The following is a 20,093-nucleotide window of genomic DNA, read 5'->3' as shown; positions in this document are numbered from 1 at the left end:
TCCCAAACATCTCCCAGTGTCACAGTGGATCAGGTCAGGAGGCAACTGAGGAAGCTTCGCCCCAGAAAGGCAGCAGGCCCAGACAAGGTGTGTCCTAGGATGCTTAAGGCGTGTGCTGCTGAACTTGGGGAGCCGCTACAACGAGTCTTCAACCTCAGTCTGCGACTGGGGAGAGTGCCCGCCCTATGGAAGACATCCTGCATCGTCCCGGTCCCTAAAAGGAACCGGCCCAATGAGCTGAATGACTTCCGACCGGTGGCACTGACGTCACATCTTATGAAGACTCTAGAGCGGCTCTTCCTCAACTTCCTCCGACCACAGGTACAACATGCCCAGGACCCACTACAGTTTGCATACAAGGCGGGTGTCGGAGTGGAGGATGCCATCCTGTACCTCCTACACAGAGCCCACTCACACCTGGATGAGGGAAAAGGCACGGTCAGGATACTGTTTCTTGACTTTTCCAGTGCCTTTAATACCATCCGGCCCTGTATGCTTCAGGAAAAACTGAACAGGATGGAGGTGGACCCCTGCCTGGTGGCCTGGATCTCCGACTACCTCACCGACAGACCACAGTACGTCAGGCTGAAGGACATCACGTCTGACACTGTGGTCAGCAGCACAGGAGCACCACAGGGAACTGTGCTGTCCCCTCTTCTCTTCACCCTGTACACCTCTGACTTCTGCTACAACTCTGAATTATGCCACATTCAGAAGTTTGCAGACGACACGGCCATCATGGGGTGTATCATGGATGATCAGGAAGAGGAGTACAGAAGTCTGGTGAGGAACTTTGTCGCATGGAGTCACACAAACCACCTGCAACTCAACACCTCAAAGACTAAGGAACTGGTTGTGGACTTCGGGAGGTCCAGAGAAGGTCCACTGCCGGTTCAGATAGAAGGGGAGGAGGTGGAGGTGGTCAACAAGTACAAGTACCTCGGGCTGTGGGTGGACAATAAACTGGACTGGTCATGCAACACAGAGCACCTGTATAAAAAAGCCCAAAGCCGACTGTACTTCCTCAGGAGGCTGAGGTCTTTTAACATCCGCAGGAAGCTCCTGAGGATGTTTTACCAGTCAGTGGTTGCTGGAGTACTTTTCTATGCTGTGGTGTGCTGGGGGAGCAGCACAGCAAAGAGGGACTCATCCAGGCTGGAGAAACTGATCAGGAGGGCTAGCTCTGTGGTCGGCATGAAGCTGGACACTCTGGTGACAGTGGCAGAGAAAAGGACATTAAAGAAACTGCTGGACATTATGAACAATGCTGGGCATCCTCTGCACACGGCCATAAACAATCAGAAGAGTCTGTTCAGTGACAGGTTGCTTCTCCCAAAGACAAGAACTAACAGACTTAAAAACTCCTTTGTCCCACACGCCATCAAACTGTTTAACTCCTCTCTGGAGGGGAGAGGGAGGGGAAACAGGAGGACAAAGGAGGGGGGAACAACTAAGCTGTAGTGCCTCTTCACCTCACTGTACAATACCTTGTGCAATACTTTTTGTAAATAGTCAACAGTGCAATAGACTCAATACTTGAAATGTGCAATTCACTTGTATTTTTATTTTTTATTCCTATTTATTCTATTTATCCCCCTTGTATATTTTATTTATATTTGTCTCTGTATTTATATATGTATGTGTGTGTGTGTGTGTGTGTGTGTGTGTGTGTGTGTGTGTGTGTGTGTGTGTATATATATATATATATATATATATATATATATATATATATATACACAACAATTCTGTAACTGTAACTTTGGTCGTTGCTGTGCTTTTTGGAAGTCGAATTTCCCAGAGGAACCCACCCGAGGGATTAATAAAGTTCTATCTTATCTTATCTTATCTTATCTTATGAAAATGTATATTGTATTCATGAATATACATAGATTAGTGTGTAATTTCATCTTCCAACAAACTGATGCATTCTCATAAACTTAAAATGAATCTATTAAAAATACATAGGAGGAGATTTGTGGTTCATGTAAGCAGCCATGTTACTTCACCATATTTGAATACAGTGGTCGGAAAGGATACCTCCCTTCTGACTAGTAACGTTTTACGTGTCTGGCTAGAGACTGGCCAAATATATAATGTAGTACACCAAAGGCAGAAAAGAGAAGAAAAAAAAAGGTGTAGACATTCGAGTGCAGTGGAGGGACAACAAAGAAATTAAAATGCAAAGGAAAGAGACAACGCGATCATGATCTTAATAAAATGTGTCGACTTCCTCCTCCTCAAGTCTCGTGTAGTCAGTTACAGTCTGACAACATATGAGAGTTTATTCACCAAGCGTGAATAAACGCTTGGAGAAATCTTACACCCTTACTACAAATATAGTTTCACTAACAGCGGCTAACAGCAGCTAACAGTGGCTAAATAAAGTTGTTACTGTTTTACCTTCTTCAACAGAAAACTACTAAAATCTTTGTAAATACTATGATTTTGTAGTGTTTTTAAATTTCAGACATCTTCCCCTTAGAACTTAATTGCACAGTGTTAGAGATCAGTGGGTGACCTTAGTCACAAAGAATATATAAGTTTTTCCCCCAATCAGTTTAGTGAGTGTTTGCTGGAGGTTTGCAAACCATTTGTATACACATTTACAAATGACACTCAGACATGAAAACATGAAGAATTCTTAATTTAAAAGCTCTTACAACGCTATATTCAAGGCAGCACTTCATCTATTAGAATATAGAACCAATGAATATTTTGTACATGCTGACATAAAGACTGAGGAACACTTTGTATGTTTTGGTAATTTCAATGAGGCTGGACTGCTGTGCCTGCCAACATTGTGAGTTTGACCAATTGCCCATTTTCAATTTAATGGATGAGTCTCCAAGCCTGGACTCTGGATCTGCAATGAGCACTGGCACCAGGAGACGGCAAGAACAGTAGAAGCCAGCAGCCTAATCTGGCAATGAGTCTTGGATCAGTGTCTCTGTACAATACATTTCTGTATTCCCTCAACTCAGTTGGACAATGAAAGGCTTAGCTGTAATAGAAGGCCTCAAATTTGTAGCTCACCCTGTTGCCACATTTTATGTAATTTCAAATTGTATTTTGTTTCATTATGTAAGCCCGTGTTTAAAAGCCGTTGATCTGTCTTTCCTGGAAACAGTTACTACGGCATCACGCCAAATGCTTGCTGAAAGCATTCAGCCACAAAAGAGTATGGCACATGTGGCTAAAGGGTGACAGTGTTAATAATGATGGATGTGATGGCCTGTACAACTTAGAACATGAAATACCTTACAGACCTTTATCTTTCCGTTCTCTCTGACAAGGTTTTCTCACATTTCTGACATCCAGGGGTTCTAACACTTCACTTCCACACCGATATGTTAGTGTTCTTAATGCTATATTTTACGCAAACTATATAGTTTTACATTCAAGGAGACATCTTTACAGTTGGTTGGAAACTTCAGTGAATTTTATCAATTTGTTATCTTCAATTTTTTTGGAATGATAAGTCAGAGGCTAGCCTGCCAGTTTGTTGTTAAAATGCATGAACCACAATGTTAGCTGTTTAATATTTAAAAACTCCAAACAGCTAATCATTCACTTACACAAGGCTCCAACTATCTGGCAACCGCAGGAAAATACGTGTATTCACCAATTTCTGAGTAGTTCCTGAAAACTGTTGGCTGTCATTGGATGAAATCATTTGCAAACTGGATGCTGAACAAGAAAACCAGTCGAGATAGTTTGCATAGAAGATGGAGTCTGACTTGTCCGCAAACACTTGCTAGATATTAGTCGAGTTTGGAAAAAGTGAAACCTAAACCAAGGGAAGGGAGGAGCCTCTTCCCATATACTTGTACAATTTTAAGTCTTTTTGCAACCTCAGCAGTCTGCCCCCGGTGGCCATTTCAAGAAAAACAGGTTTAAGATGCTCCTATGCTGGCTTCACTGTTTTGATCTGATGTCTGTGGCATTGTCTTGTTTTTGGGGGCAGCCTCTTGTGACGGTTCAGAGAGCTGCATTTTTTCTCCCTTGAGCTTTGGCTTCATTTGTTCGAGGCTGCTGCTTTTACCTCATTGAAATCTACTGCAGACATGGACATTTTTCAGCATTTCCAGCCAGACGTGGGAACTGAAGTTTGAATGAGGAGATAATCACATTAGTACAAGTACAAACGAGGCGCTTTGTGTTTTTTTTCCTTAAAGGCGAGAGAACCAGAGACTGAGAAGCCTAAATATTCCTCTTAAGCCTCTGAGCAACAATTTCTCTCACCTGTTTTTACCTCTGCTGTTACGGGCACAGCTTTATTTATCCTCTCTGCGTGGAATATGTGTGTGAATGCCAGTGCTCTGTATGCCTCAGCCGCTTCTCTTGCATCAGCACAATAGTTAGCGCCCCACTGTTTTCAGAGAGGTGTTGATCTAAGAGATCCTACCAGGACATTGGCAGGAGATGTATTTCAACCCATCTTCCTGTTGCACACATTTAAAGCCTCAAATCCTGAACTACCCACGCATTCTCTCAAAGAGATTCAGACGTGACCTGTGTCACAGACTAACACTGGTGTTCCTCTTAGCATGTCAGAATTTCTTTGTTGTATTGTTACCATAAATAATACGAAAAGATGGAGGCTTGTGGGAAGGGGTTTCACTTTAAAGTGCATGGCTAAATTTTTGAATTGATTACTGGGAGAATAGTGTGAACCAGTCAAAGACACCCTCCCCTTTATCCTGGCATATGATCAGACATTTTTCTTGGTAATACCTCTGTTTCCCTGGTAACCCCTGAGGGGCTGTGTAATACCTGGGACCCAGTCAATACACTTGGAATATTATTGTGCTGGGTTGCTACCTACTGTATGCGCTGCTTTGTTGTCAGTCATTGGAGAAAATAATGAAGCGAGCACAGAGTGAGACATATTTCACTGTATTATTTAGCACCGTGCCTGCTTTCATTCAGAGTGATGTGGAGATGGTCTCATCGGAGGTATCCGGTAATGCTGTGCATTAAATTCAATTAATGGACATCCTCTAGCCAATCATAATTGAGTTTTCCCTGAGGCAATGGTACATGTAGCTGGAAAATGTAAAGTAAACACCACTGCACGGCGGTGTGTTTGGTTATGTTAATTGATTTTATGTTTGAACAGATTAATAGAAAAAGGAAACGGGGATTCATAAAAGCTGCACGAGGAGTCACATCTTAGGAGACATCCATAAATTTTAGTTTGAAAAGCTTTTACTACATTTAGGCTTTGCATTCAAACCACTCCAGTGTATTAGGAACCCTAAAACCACTAAACCATATGCTGCTTTTAGTTTGAAAAATGAAAATTGAGCCAAAATGTTGCAGTTAGGATTTGCACATCCTTTGTGATTTCCTTCTTCTCCTGTGGGTGCTCCTTTCCTGCTGCTGTTCCCTTATTTGCTTCTAATCTGTTTCACACCTGCATGAGCACCTTACACATGCGTGTTACTATCAGAAAGAATTTTCACCCCATGGTTGATCCAAGCAAAGATACTCAAACCATTTTGCCATTGTTTTTCTTCTCTAGTATTTCATACAAAGATGGTATATAAAAGATGGATATTGTCATTGTGATGCCATCAGTTGGCTTGTAAAGTCCTGTTTAAGGGATTGTTTGACATTTTGAAAATTAAGTAACAGATTTATTCATCATATAGTGATTTTTGGGGTGTGTGAGATGAAAAGGAAAGAAAATAGTGCCAGCATCCTCCTCTGTCGCACCAACCCTCTGCAAATCCTCCTCACTACATCTATGAATATTCCCTGTGGGCTTTCTCTTTTCTTCCTGCCTGGAAGACCCATCTACAACATCCTTTGTCCAATGTATCCACTATCCCTCCTGTGCACATGTACAAACTATTGCAGTCTTACCTAAGCGGTCCCTCTGAAACACTCTTATCTACCGTATTTTTCAGACTATAAGGCACACTTAAAATAAAATAGACAGTGCGCCTTATGTATGAATTCTGGTTGTGCTTATTGACCTTGAACCGATTGTACACGGCGCTCAAAAATCTGTCAAAATGTTTTAGTACAACTTTGGTAAGCTATGAAGCTGCACAGCTTGGTGGATTGTCGGAGCATTACAGCTAAGGAGTTAGAAGTTAGCAGGAAGTTAGCTCGCTAGTTTCTACCTAAACATGATATAGCATGTTCTGACTGAGAGATTTCTGAAAAATTAAACGTACAGCTCTGCTATCACTTCCAACATAAATGAAGACAGAAAACTAAACAGCAGTGACGTTTGTAGGGTTACTGAAGTTGGACTAGCTGGTATATAACGATGTTCTACGTGATCGCTAGTGACACAGCTATGTTAGGATAACATAAACACAGTGAAGCTGGAGGATGAACGCTAACTTTTTTCCACTTAATAAAAGTTAATGTGAGGGTTCCCGATGGTTACGGACAAATGCAATGGCACGGTAGGATGCTGCAAACGGACCAAACTTCAGTCGAGAGAACAACTGAGATAATCCATCCACAATACGAGGTTAGTCATTAACAGAGATGGGCAAACCTCCGCCTGCAATCCGGTTGTTCAGTGATGACGCGACGAATCCTACTTCCGGGTCTAAAGTAGTCTGCATTTAATATGGCTTTTGTGTTGTTAACATGTTTAATGTTATGTATTTTCTTCTATTTGATCTCAAAAAGCTCCTAAAACAGTCAGTGATCCCTGTTGACCTCCCTCGGCTTTTATTACCGCTAATCATTTATTTAAGCTCAGTTTTTAAAACCTTAGGATGTAACTACAGCCCAGCCCATGCAGCAGTATATGAATGACTAACCTCGTATTGTGGATGGATTATCTCAGTTGTTCTCCTTTTACAGCATCCTGCCATGCGATTACATTTGTTTCTGACCACCGAGAACACTCACGTTAACTTTTATCGAGTGGAAAAAAAGTTAGCTTGTTTATGTTATGCTAACATAGCTGTGTCGCTAGCGGTCACGTAGCACATCATTATATACCAGCTAGCCCAACTTCAGTAACCCTACAAACGTCACTGCTGTTTAGTTTTCTGTCTTCATTTATGCTGGAAGTGATAACAGAGCTGTACGTTTTAATTTGTTTCCAAAACCCCGCAGTCAGGACATGCTATATTGTATTTAGATAGAAGCTAGCGAGCTAACTCCCTGCTAACTTCTAACTCCGTTAAATGTCATAAATTCCGTTTTCATGGATGCCTGGATGTTAAACTCAATTGTTACACCTGGTAGAGCAGAACGCTGATTATTTTATTAAAGATGAAAGACTTTAGACAGTTTTTCAACTCTCAGTAATGCCATAGTGATCGTTTGATATATGGACCTGCAGCGGAGTTTAGGCCCAGACACGGCTAGTGACGTCAGACTGAACAACTGGATACAGGTGAAAATAGAGCAACAGGACCACTGAGTCTTTGACTTTATTTATTTTCTGCTGTGTTTTACTTGCATTTATTTGAAAGATTGAGTGTAAACACACAAAAAAAAATTATTTTATGTGCTGGAATGTGCAGAAAATAGGTTTAAATGTTAAACAAATTTCTTCCAGTCAGAGAATGTTGCATATAATTAAGTTTTTGCTTGATGCATAAAGTTAAAAGATTAAAACTGATAAAACAAGTTTTAAAAACAGACTTTTCCATTTGATTAAATTTTGTATGATGGATTATGTAGAAAAAGTAGAATTGGGCTGAAAGATCTATCGCTTTATCACCTCTTCAGGTTGTAAATCGTGTCTTTAAAAAGTAACTAGGTAATTAATTACTTTTGAAAATAACTAATTAGTAAAGTAACGGGATTACTTTTTTGGTGAAGTAATCAGTAATTAGTTACTGATAGTTACTTTCAAGTAACTTGACCAACACTGGTCATTAATATACTGCAACAACATGGGAATAGGAAGTGGAGGACGCAAGAATGAGTTGAGTAAAGTTTGTTTATCTGACTGTTTGGTTTCACTTAATATGCCTTATAATCTGGTGCACCTTATGGACCGAAAAATACTGTCATTTTATCCATTGTGGTCACTCTCGCAGTGAATGCAGTTTACTTGCTACTTTCTTGGTATGGATTATTTATATGCTGGCATAAAAAAGAGCTGTTAGCAAAGGGCTGGTGTTCAGGCTAAATGAATGATCTGTGAGTGTGAAACTGAAAAGAAGACAGTGAGTGCTGTAAAAATGTCAGTGCTTGTCAGGCATGCTGGGCTTGTTACTATCCAGGCAGAGGTTTTTGCTTCCTCCCTCGCTACTGTATGTGTCTCGACGCTCTTGGTTTGTCGTGGATTCCTAAAGTGCGCTCTGTTAAAGGATACAGGCAGACGGAAACTACAAAATCACAACTGGACAAAATGGATTTGAGAGTAAGCTGAAGTGGCAACTGAAACATGTTGGCACGCTAGATGAGTTGAATGTCGTCACCAGTCCAGTGAGACGTCTTGTAAAAGTCATGTGTGATTCATGTGGGGAGAGTCAGCTCCTTGGAGATATCTGATTAGTATCCTGCTGTGGATACTGCTAGACAGATTGTTGAGCCCTGTCTCCTACACACAGTACAAGAGTGTGTGGTGGAGGCAGCAGTCTGCGTCTGCAGAGCTGTTTCTTTATGCCAGTTTTGCTCTTCATTTAAATATTGTTTTCTGATTATTGTGGGAGTTTTGGGGGTGTTGGCAGCAAAGATCATAGATTGCACAGCTTGTGAGGGCACTTTCTTTTGGATTATTTTTTGGGCATTTCTGCCATTATTTGATGGTGAAACAGTGAAAATAGACAGGAAAGTGGTGAGAAACAAAAGAGTGCCACGTGTCAGACTCAAATCTGGGCTGCTGTCTCCAAGTGGGCAGCTATGTGGATACGTATCTATATACATGTATCCTTCAGGCTCAAGTCCTCTACCCAAGGCCTGGGAGCTTGAGGGTCCTCTGCAGTGTCTTTGCTGTTCCTTGGACTTCTCTCTTCTGGACACAGATCTTGGATCATGTTCCTGGGATGTGCAGAAGCCACTGTTTCCTGTTTCCTTCACCTTCCACATCTTCTCGAGCTCTTCTCTCAGCCCTTGGTATTTCTCCAGCTTTTCATCTCTTCTTTCTCATGTTGCTATCACTTGGTATATCACTGCACCTGTCTCCTTCTGCTTGTCCACCACTACTATGTCGGTTGGTTAGCCTTGACCAGTTTGTCTGTCTGTCTAGAAGTCCCACGGGATTTTAGCTCTTAGGATTTTGCCTGGTGTGGTAGACCCCAGCTTTTATTCATCTTGTGTTCAGAGCTTGTTACTGTCAATGTTGACAATGTTGCAATGTTTTTAGGTATATTTTTGTGTTTTTACATCAACAACTTGCCAGTGGTACTGGTCATTGTCTCTAAGATTTTTGGGGGGGTTCTTGCCACTTGGAGGCAGAAAAAAGAAGTTGTGATAATGCATTTCTACCCTGTGGCATCAAATAATGCTGTTCTGCCAGATAGTGCTTGCAACTCACTATGGTGTGCAAGGGTTCTTTGATGCACCAGCTGCAGCAACGCTGGGCGCTGAGAGATCACAGCCCCGAGCTACAAAATCTCCATTAGTGAGTTGGCTAGGTGACGGATGGGTGGGTTGTTTATTAGCCACAAGAAAGTGGACTGCATCCCGTTTGGAGCTTTGTCTTTTGCTTTGTTTGTTTGTTGGGAGTGACAGACCTGGCTCACTGCTGCTTAAACGTGATGCATCCAGGCACTGGTGCCAAATTATACCATGTCCTTTTCTGTGAGACACCAGCAGCATTGAAAATGCACACAATAGGGACATGTGATCATATTTTAAGCTGATATCTTGACTTGTTGGCAAACAGGTGCTTATTTATACATCCAGCTGCTTCAGAGCTCATTGTCATTCATTTACAGTCATGGTTCTGGCCACCTGTGAACTCCTGAAGGACATTTATGGCTGGTTATCTGATAAACATGCATTTTATTCACCTGCTTGTTGATGTATCTGAAAAATGCAGAAAAATGTCCATTCAACTGAAACCAGTAATATTTAAAAGTTGTGAAAATTTTCAGAACATATGCAAACTTTTTTTTAATTATTTGGCAAATCGAGTTAGAAAGAAAAAAAAGTTTTCTTTTGACATATTGACAGCAACTTTCAGTCAAAGTAACAGGGACTGTAGTTGTTGTCTTGTACATAGTTTTCATAATATATCTATGTACCATGTACACTCTGTCTCTATTACTCCATTTACAAGTATGTGAGAAATAACTAATAATAATAATAAACTTTATTTATAAAGCACACTTATAAACCATGGGTATGCCAAGGTGCTTAACAAGTAAGATAGAGAATAGGAGGAGGATAATAGAAATGGGACCAAAGCAAGTACTAAGTATGCAAGCAGGTAGCTGTCACTGATACATAGGAAAGCAACAGGTACAGAGCAAACAAGAATTTAAATGAGCATAAAAACTAGTCCAAAAAATGCTATGACCAAAATTAAAGGACATTTTGCTACTGCACATACATTAAAGTGGTTTGCCTGGTTCTTAAATATTATGGGTTTTATACGGTGGCCCTGAGAGGTCAAACGCACTGCAAATTAAGGTCACACACAAAAAAATTAAAACAAATTGCTGAAAACCAACAGAAGTTGGAAAAATCTCCCAAAAGCTCACAAAATATAAAATAAATATAGCTCACATAACACAGCTGAAGTGATTTAGGGGAGATAATGTCTTTTCCAAATCATCTTAAAATGTCTGTGATTTAAATTATGTTCCTGACCAAGTCAGGCCCACAAGTGATTAATTATGAAATTCACTGTGACTTCAACAAGAGAATCACTGATTTAAGTCGGCTGTTACAGTGAGGGGAAGAGAAAACCACATGAACTAGCTTACATCTAAAAGCTGATGCTTTTTATCTCCTGCTGGGGGTGGTCGACACACAATCCAAATTCCGGCAACTTTCCTCCCCGTCTAACGTAAACTGAGATGTGGATGTTTTGATGGGTGTGTTTTTTTTACTATTTGTTTATTGTATAGCTTGCGTTTTACCTTGTATTTGTTGCATTTCTGAGATGTTTTGAGTTTGTTGCCCTTGTGTAAGAGATTTGATCTCAGTGGGACTTCCTTCCTTGCTCACAGTAAATCGTTCCCCCACTGGCGCTCCAAGGCAGTGACGGCAGATCCAGACACAATCAAACCACACAGCTATATCAGCGTTATCAGTTATTTTCTACAACATATAAAACTTAGCACCTGAAAAGTAAATGAGTCAATGTACTGTACTATGTTATTGCAGTAAAATCAAGGTTTTTCAGTTTGACTTCACAGTTTAGCTGTAGCATCCAGTCTGTCAGAGATGAGAGAAGGAAATGAGACAGAAAATCTAATGAATATTAATTTGAAATGGCACAAACAGTTTTCAGTGGTCCAGGCACTTTCAAGTAGCTCTCGATTAGCTTAAAGTTCTTTAGACTCATTTGCTTTTGCTATGTTGATATGAGTGGCTTTATCCTGTGTGTGTGGTTAAAAATAAGTGCTGAGGTAAAGGGAAAAAATGATGAATTACTCACATAATCAGCAGCTGTGGAGGAGTTGCTGGTAAATTGCATTTCTAAGTCACTGGACATGGAAAAAAAGCTCTTTCGGCTTCTGAACTGCCTTTCTGTCATTTTCATACACTCAAGTATTTTTTTCTTTCTAGATAACAAGAAGTGCTCTGTGGGCCAACACAAACTTGTATAGTAGAAGAAAAGTACATTCATAAGATTGTCGTGAATAACTGGTAGTTGTACAGGTCTGTTTTACCAATAACTTAACTAACAAGCACTGATGTAATAGGTTGACTCATACTGTAGTAAATCAGGCTGTTTTTTTTTTCTTTTCCATTGTAGTCTCAGGACAAAGTGTGTCTACTTTGCTGGGTCTTTTTCCTCTTTTACTCCCCATATTCCATGGAGTTCCACAGGGTTCCAAATTAGTTCCCTTTTAATTGTAGATACCTTTACATTCCTACCTTTGAAGTTGTTCAGTCCCATTTAAACCAAGTTAATGTTAAATACAATCAACTCAAAATTGCTGCTTTTTAAAAACAGACAACACATAGCTGCTCTTTGTTTTGTTTTGTCTTTTGCAACAAAGCACCACATCAAAGTACTGTATTCTCAGCATCCATCTAAGGATGAAGAACTGAGTGAAAGAAACTGCAATCATGGGGAGATAGGCAAGTAGATTAATTCAGTGTGGAATTTACCGAAATCAGGATGTAATCTTTGAGGTCAGTAAGAAGTAGAGGTTGGTGGAGTTTGTTTAAAAGATTGCAGGTAAAAGTAAACATTGTATGAGAGCAATGTTTACATTATATGGAAAATATGCATTGCATAAGTTTATCTATTTGCATTGTTGCAAGCATAATGTTAAGGCCATATTTTAATCATGCAGAAATTATCTTTAATCTTCAGAAGCTGCAGATATTTTTTTTAAATATTTAAAAAAAAAATCATTATGAGAATATTTTATCAAGGACAAAACAGATCATTACAGCTGATATGATCACTGATATTCCAAAGTTTATACTTCAACAGAGTTTTTTTGTTTATTTGTTTGTTTCATTCCCTCCTCAATCGAGGAGTGTGGTTCTTTACGATTAACCCGCTTTCAGGCTGCCATTGAGGCCTCTAAATGGCAGAGCAACTGTAAGCACCTTGAAGCAACTGCAGTTGTGATTTTGTGTTATATAAATAAAACTCAGTTGGACTGAAGTTGTGCAAAAAGAACACGAAACGGCAAGGATGTTTTATAAGACGAGGATTTGTGATGACATTTTGGTATCTGTAAGGCTTCCCTTTTGTTGTTAAAGTGAACTTGTGTTCCCTACTGATTTATTTGATCACGTAAAACCAGGGAGATCAAGAATCTCTTGAAACCGAGCTCCTAGATGAGACTTGTAGACAAATGTACTGCTGTAGGATGCTCATATTATATTGGCCTAGAGTTTCACTCTGAGCCATTTCATACCACTCTACATGATCAGTTTCATGGAATGTTTTCTGTCATTGGATCTGTATGATGTCACAGGGGATAGATTTTAACAGGTCTTTGGTTCAAATCTTGTATTTATGAGGGGCAACCAATCAGAAGAAAACTGGCTTAAAAAAAGCTAAAATCAAGTGTTTCAGTCAGAGGATGAAGTGAGGGGCTGTTTCTGTAAATAAGGATTATTTTTGAACAGTGAAGCATGCAAAGCTACTGCAGGAGTCCAAGAATACAATATGGAACTAGCAAAGAGTATAATAAATCCAATCTCCCTTCTAGGAAAATTTGTGAAGTTATTTTCATTGGATTATTGGATCACACTGAAACTTAAAAAAACACAGGAAAAAAGAAAAATGCTGCAAAAAGCACCGAAAATACAACTGAAGTTGAATAAAATACAATAGAAATAGAACATAAGAACATTTGCTCACTGATGCTGGTCAGTCACCTTATTGTGTCCCCAGAAACACTTTTGTTTTGATTTACGTTGTGGTTTATTCAACTTATGTGGTGTTTTGTGTGCTTTTGCAACATTTTTTTAATTCGCTGGCGTTTTCTTTCCGTTTGACCTCTAAGGGCCACGGAGTAAATGAATAAATGAATGTTAAAAAATATGTGTTTAATTTTGTGCACAATGTGCTAACAATGTGGGTAGATCTAGAAAATTAGAAGTATAGAGATAAGGTTATTCAGACAACATTTTTTTTCTTTTGTTTATAAAAAAATGTTTTATTTAAAACAAATGTATATACACACATACACAAATCCATCCAAAACCATTCAAGAAGCCTGTTTTTTTAATGCTGTAATGTTATTTTTGTGCCAAGAAAGCTACATATTGTGTTGCTTTCTCCCAGGATGGAGGGAGAATTGGAAAATTCCTGGACTTTTAAGCACAGTGGGAAGAAATTGTGGAGAAGCTTGTTTCCTATTTCAAAATACTTGATTTACACAATGAGAAAGTGGAGCTGTGTATCAGCAGCTTGCAGAACCCATCGTGAGCCTCCTGCCTTCACTTGGTAGCCAGCCACGCGGTGAGAACGTTTCAGTGGCTAGGATGTGGTCTCTTTAGTTTCTCTGTCCTATTTTGCTACTGTTCCTGAGGCATGTCATCACATTTTGACTGCACCTTATGATCATTTAACAAGCTATCAAGTTGTGTACTGTGCATGATTATGATTGATGCAGTTGCAATGGTGTCAGTATGACTGATGCTATCCAGCAGCCTAAGAATGAGACTTCCTGTTTAAAAAGAGAATATTTTTATATAGAAATCTGTGGTAGGGGGGGAGTGAGGTGCCGCGTTTGGAGACACACTTTTAACATCATGTGTCAGTTCCGATGTTTTTCTTGTCTCAAGGAACATGGTAAATTAATTTTGATGAGGCCATTAACTCATCATCTACAACGGAGATGGGATCAGTCAGCCAATCAGTGTTTGGCTGATTTTTAATGCACGTACTTGTCTAGACAGCTACGACTGTAGGTGCTGGAAACTTTACAGGTTACATATGAACAGAAATGTCCTGGAAAAGACAGAAGCCGAGCTACAAAGAGCCAGAGCAAACCAAGAATAGACTAAGGTAAAATTAAAAGAAGGTAAAAAAAAGAAAGACCTGTCCTCCCACTCCTTCACTGGATCCTGATGAGGTAATGTTTTACTGCTTTTATATAAGCAGCTGTGCAGCAAAGGTTCAACATCCCTGAGAATTCAAGTACATAACATGGGAAAGCAGTACGTGTGTAATCAATGGGGGGCTGCAAGTATTTTACCAAGACATAAAAGGAAAGACACCCATGTGACATTTCTTAGTAGGACTCGGACAGATTTTGAAGACTTGAGTGTAGGTGGATGATTGTAGTGGCAATGAGAGAGGCAAAGGCCAAGACATCTAATTTCTTTTTAATAAATTCTGGGTAATTCAGGGACCCTTCAAAATAACAAACGAGCAATATGCAGTCTCTGTGCCAAGGACATGGCATGGTTACAAAGATGTTCCTCCAAAATCCTGGAAGTTTCTAGCTTAAGCAAAAGGTATGGGTCAGATGAGATGGGGTTTAATCACATCTTTCACTGCATTTCGGCTTATGTAAGTGAAAATGTTTCAATTTTAGAAAGCGGAGGCGGACACAAGAAGAGAGATGGTTAGCCTGTGAGTTCCCTTTTTTCCAGCAGAAGACCTTAAATCAACTTATATCAAACTGCATTCCCAGTTTGATTTAAGTCATGGAGTAAGGAGAATTTTAAGGATTAAGTTATATTGTTTAGATCCGGGAATCCGTCTAGCAAAGACTTAAATCCAGCTCACTGGATGGCTTTGGAAAATGTAAATGAGGGCATAAATTTTAGACTTCTAACTGTATTTTCATAAGTTTTACTGCTTTTCCTACTGATAAAGACATCGCCCACTACCATTCATACCACACCTAATAAGTAATAGATAAACAAATAAATGACAGAAACGACTATAGAAATGTAGCTTTTACACAGTGGATCCAAACAGGAAAAAGTTTTGTACAAATTATCAAAAACTCTCAGTTTTATAACTACAGGACAGTCTAAACCAGCGGTCCTCGACCTTTTTTGCGCCATGGACTGATTACAATATTTTCATGGACAGGCCTTTAAGTTGTCGTGGATAAATACAACAAAATAAGACCAGTACCGGTACCAAAAAAAAGAAGATTTACTCATAACACACAAAAAAAGACCCAGGGAAAACGAGTTAATGATAACAACGCTAAACAAATAATGATAAAACCCCTGAAACATAAACCATAAACGACTCACGGACTGGTACCGGCCCGTGGCCCGGGAATTGGGGACCGCTGGTCTAAACAATCAGCTACTAGAACTTTAATTCATTCATTTCTTACTATTTAAACCCAAGAGGTTTCTTTCATTTGCTATCGCTGCATCTCTTTTAATGTAGAAAAAGTGAGACATATTGTTGAAACTGCACTTTTTCTACATTATGATATTGCAGAGATTACATGTGTAGTTAAACTTCTGACCTAGAGGTGACAGAAAAAGTTCATCCAAGCCTGATAAAAATAAAAGACTCTATGTTAAAGATGTTTGTGGTCACACCGCCATCATCCTTTTGTTGTGAGTCGCTTGACTTTCTTCAATAATTGCGTTTGATTTTTGGCCAAGGCGCTTGTTGGCATAACTGTCAGTCTTTTGAAAGCTCAGCTGGTTTTGAATCCTAAATCTTCTCATTTCCACCCTGCAGGTCAAGACGGAAGACAAGTCTCTGGAGGAACGTGGACGAATCATGATTTCTCTGAAGTACAACACCCAGAAATCTTGCCTGGTAGTGGGCATCATACGCTGTGCTCACCTTGCCGCCATGGATGCCAACGGCTTCTCCGACCCCTACGTCAAAACGTCAGTATGCAAACACTGGCAGGCACATCCAAAAAGAAACTGGGGCTGTTTTACCATCTCCAGGGAGCAGATTTAATAAGGTTAAAAACCCCAATTAAGCAAAAAGGATAATAAGGGATTTACTTTGATAGTTTTGGCAGTCATTATCTATCAGTAGTAATTTTATTTTCATTTTATTCACCCCTGAGATCTGCACCAACCTCTGACGAGGGAGCAATCATAGAACCAGACAGGTGCTCCAGATTAACTTATTTGGAAAAGGGAAGAAAAGCAAACGTGTTTTTACCACGAGCGTGATGCTGCAGTTTGTTGTACTGTACTTAATATAACTTCATACACAGCCATGTTTACACACCTTTGAAAGCACTCACTTTCAGGTCTACCTCTCCGTGCTTAGATAACAAGGACAGAAGTGTTTGCTACAACCTGTCAGATGATCTTCTGTTTCTCGACTTGCCAGATTTCAGTGTATCTCTGGTGACTGCAGTGGGCACTGTTGTGAGGAACAAGAATTTATACAGTCATGTACAGAAGTTTGAGGAAGTAAAACTGTCTAAGCTTGATAATCAGTTTAATCAGAGCAGAGGAAATAGAAAAGAACATACACTACTCTCACTTTTTAGTCAGAGTATAGCATCAATCAAGTCAATTAAACCTGTGGGATATTGATCTGGTCAAAGTAGCAGAGGAGGTTGTTAATCAGTTTCGGCTGCTTTGATGTTAATGAAATAAACAACAGGTGCACTGGAGGGGCAACAATGAGACAACCCCTAAAACAGGAATGGCTTTACAGGTGGGGGCCGCTGACATTTTTATCCTCCTGATTCTTTCTGACTGAAGAACACAAGCATGGAGGAGATACCAGGAAACAGGCAGTTACTCTGGGATAGATGTTCAGGGCTGTAGAAGGCCCTTATCCCATCAGGAGGACTGGGTTATGAGGAGCAGGATGAGTGCTGTTGGAGTCCTACCAAATAACCTCCAGCAGGCCAGTGATGTGAATGTCTCCGACCAGACAATCAGAAACAGACTTCATGAGAGTGGTATGAGGGCCCAGCGTCCTGTAGTGAGCCCTCTGCTCACCCCCGGCCTGATTGGCATAGAACGCTAGAACTGGCAGGTCCATCACTGGTACCCTGTGCTTTTAACAGATAAGAGGAGGGTCACCATGAGCACGTGTGACAGATGTGAAGCGGTCTGGAGAAGGTTATGCTGTAATGTTGTTCAGTATGACCTCTTTAGGCGTATTCTCAGACATCATGCTAGTGCAGTGGTTCCTGGGTTCCTCTTAGAGGACAACAATATCCCTCATGTCCAAGATTTTGCACGCAGTTGCTGGAGGAAGAAGGAATGGATACTATTATCCAGTCCATATTAGTATAGATAATCCAGCATGATTTATTTTCCCATTAAGATCAGATTGTGTTCTCAAAATATTCCTTTAATTTTTGGGAGCATGAGCATCTTAGATGACTTGATAACATTTCTATGTGGATTTTTGGTGGCTCTATGTTGTCTTTCAAGAAAAGTTTTGTAGGACTGAGTCAGAAAACAGGCACAATGGGTGACCTTCTATTGCTTCTCTGCAAGGTTTTAGCAACAGATTGAAAGCATTTTTTGTAGTACAGCACAGAAACATCAGTAGGATATGGTTGTGGTGCAGACATATATAATAACCAGGTGAGACACGACTTTTCCATGTTTTTCTCCCAGTTAAGCACAACAGATCGAGTAAGTCATCGTGGCTGAGGACCTGTGATTTAGTGAGAATAATCCTTTAATTGTCCCACAAGGGGAAATCTGGGTGTAACAGCAGCAAGAAAGACACATATACAACAAACAGTACACAAGACACAGAACAGAAACATACACAATTACATATTTACATCAAAGACAAAGTGGTTTCCAGCATGAACCAACCTTTTGGCTGCAAACTTCTTTTACTAGCACTTTATATTACTGCTTGCTAATAATGTGGCAGTAGGAAAAGCAGTACCATGTAATTATCAAACTTTACTGCTGGAGCTTATAGTCAGATAATTCAAATGCCCACAACAAAGTACATATAAAGTAAAAACATTAAAAATGCAGACAAAGGCAAAAGAGAATTGTAATAGTTTAGTAACAATATGATTACTTGTTAATAACAGGTTGAAAATATGTAAATATGATATCAGTAATGATGTTATAATGCAGAAATAAGTGCTAATAGATGATTTTGAAGGTTATCACACAGAAAATACAACAAGGTGAGCAATCACAGCAAAACAAAGTTAGCTTAAGCGAGGATGAATTTTAGCATTTCCCCCATTATTAGTGTCATTTTTTAAAAATCTAAATATATGACGATATAATTTGAATTCATTCAGCATGAAGAAGAGTGTCATTAACCCTACACTGCAAAAATGATTTTCAAGAAAGTTAAAAAAACCTTGTTTATGGACGTGTTTTCTCTTTTTTGTCTAAAAACAAAACATATTCTTAACAAGAAAATTAAGCTCATTCTAGGAAAATAACTTTTTCATAATAAGATATTTCAGCTCATCTTGAGCTTTATTTACCAGTTACAGGGTACACTGCAAAAGGGCTCTACTTGAAATAAGCCAGATACTCTGAAAACTGACAAAACGTTCTTGTTTTGAGAACAACATCTGCCAATGGGGTAAACAAAAGTTGATTGGCTAGAATCCTTAAAGCTCGCAAATGAATCTCTTCCTTAAATCCTTAATTATTACGTAAGTGGAAGAGTTCAAATTTAGATTTTGAACCAGAACAGAACCAATTCTGCATTAGTGGAAATGCCTTATCGTAAAAGTTTTGCCTTTATGTATAATTTATATGAACTGATTTCATGATTTTGACTTTCAGGCTTTTGGGTCATCAAACCATAACTTCCACGCTTTCTTGTTTATGAAGTTTATGCACCTGACTCTTGATGATGAGCGTCCATAATATCAATGCTTTTGTGTGATAAATAGAGATCTAACCTGAACATTACTGTATGTGATCACAAATCACATATATTCTGTAGGGAGACACAAATTGCCTATTAAAAATAAAATATTATTAGTAGTAATAGTAGTAAAAGTAGAAATAGTAAGTGAAAAATCACACAATGCCAATCAATCCAAATCATAACTATAGTTCCGATAAATCAACTGAAGAAGGTTTTATTTTGTCTCCATAGCTGACCAAACGCTTTAAACTTCACCTCAGGACATTTCTGTGTTTTTGTAAATGTAATCCTCGTGTTATAAATGGTCATCAAAGCACTTCTGTTTCTTATCAGAAAATATATTTCCATCCTTTTTCTTGTTACATTAGCAGACTGCTCTTGCTGTTGCAGGTTGAAATGCCATGTTCACAGTGATTTGCTTATTTTGTACCGCTTTCGTAACAAAAACCCAGCAGGGAACCCACTCACGCCATTTATCTCCTCCTCGATTTAGGCCAGTGCAACAGGAAATCAAACACCCAGGCTTTGTTATAAAAGTGGATTCATTAAATGTTTGGGCAAAGTCATTTTTATGAAAAAATTTAAGCTAACATAGGAAAATAAACACTGCTGGAATGGCACAATAATAACCCATGCAACTATTTTATTGTTAAAGCAGGAACAACTATGAGTCACATTTGAACCATTTTCCTGAATTACCTCACAATTTCATAGTAATGTATTGTGCCTTCATTGACTCATGCAG

The 20,093-nt window shown here is 39.4% G+C and overlaps 1 protein-coding gene across 1 annotated transcript in view; it reads left to right on the top strand.

The window, feature by feature from the left end:
* The window catches only part of doc2b (double C2-like domains, beta), a 193,234-nt gene that overhangs the window by 152,283 nt on the left and 20,858 nt on the right, over nucleotides 1–20,093 (top strand). Inside the window, exon 6 of the mRNA XM_085421282.1 lies at nucleotides 16,238–16,392. Coding sequence (XP_085277408.1) covers nucleotides 16,238–16,392 — 155 coding nt within the window. The remainder of the gene's footprint in view (nucleotides 1–16,237; nucleotides 16,393–20,093) is intronic.

The sequence above is a fragment of the Rhamphochromis longiceps genome, linkage group LG10, assembly GCF_057381845.1.
Source record: "Rhamphochromis longiceps isolate RC_006_pf linkage group LG10, R_longiceps_female_GT1.1, whole genome shotgun sequence".
Lineage (NCBI taxonomy): Eukaryota > Metazoa > Chordata > Actinopteri > Cichliformes > Cichlidae > Rhamphochromis > Rhamphochromis longiceps.
The sequence above is the reverse complement of the archived record's forward strand: the minus strand, read 5'-3'. Positions and strand labels throughout refer to the sequence as shown.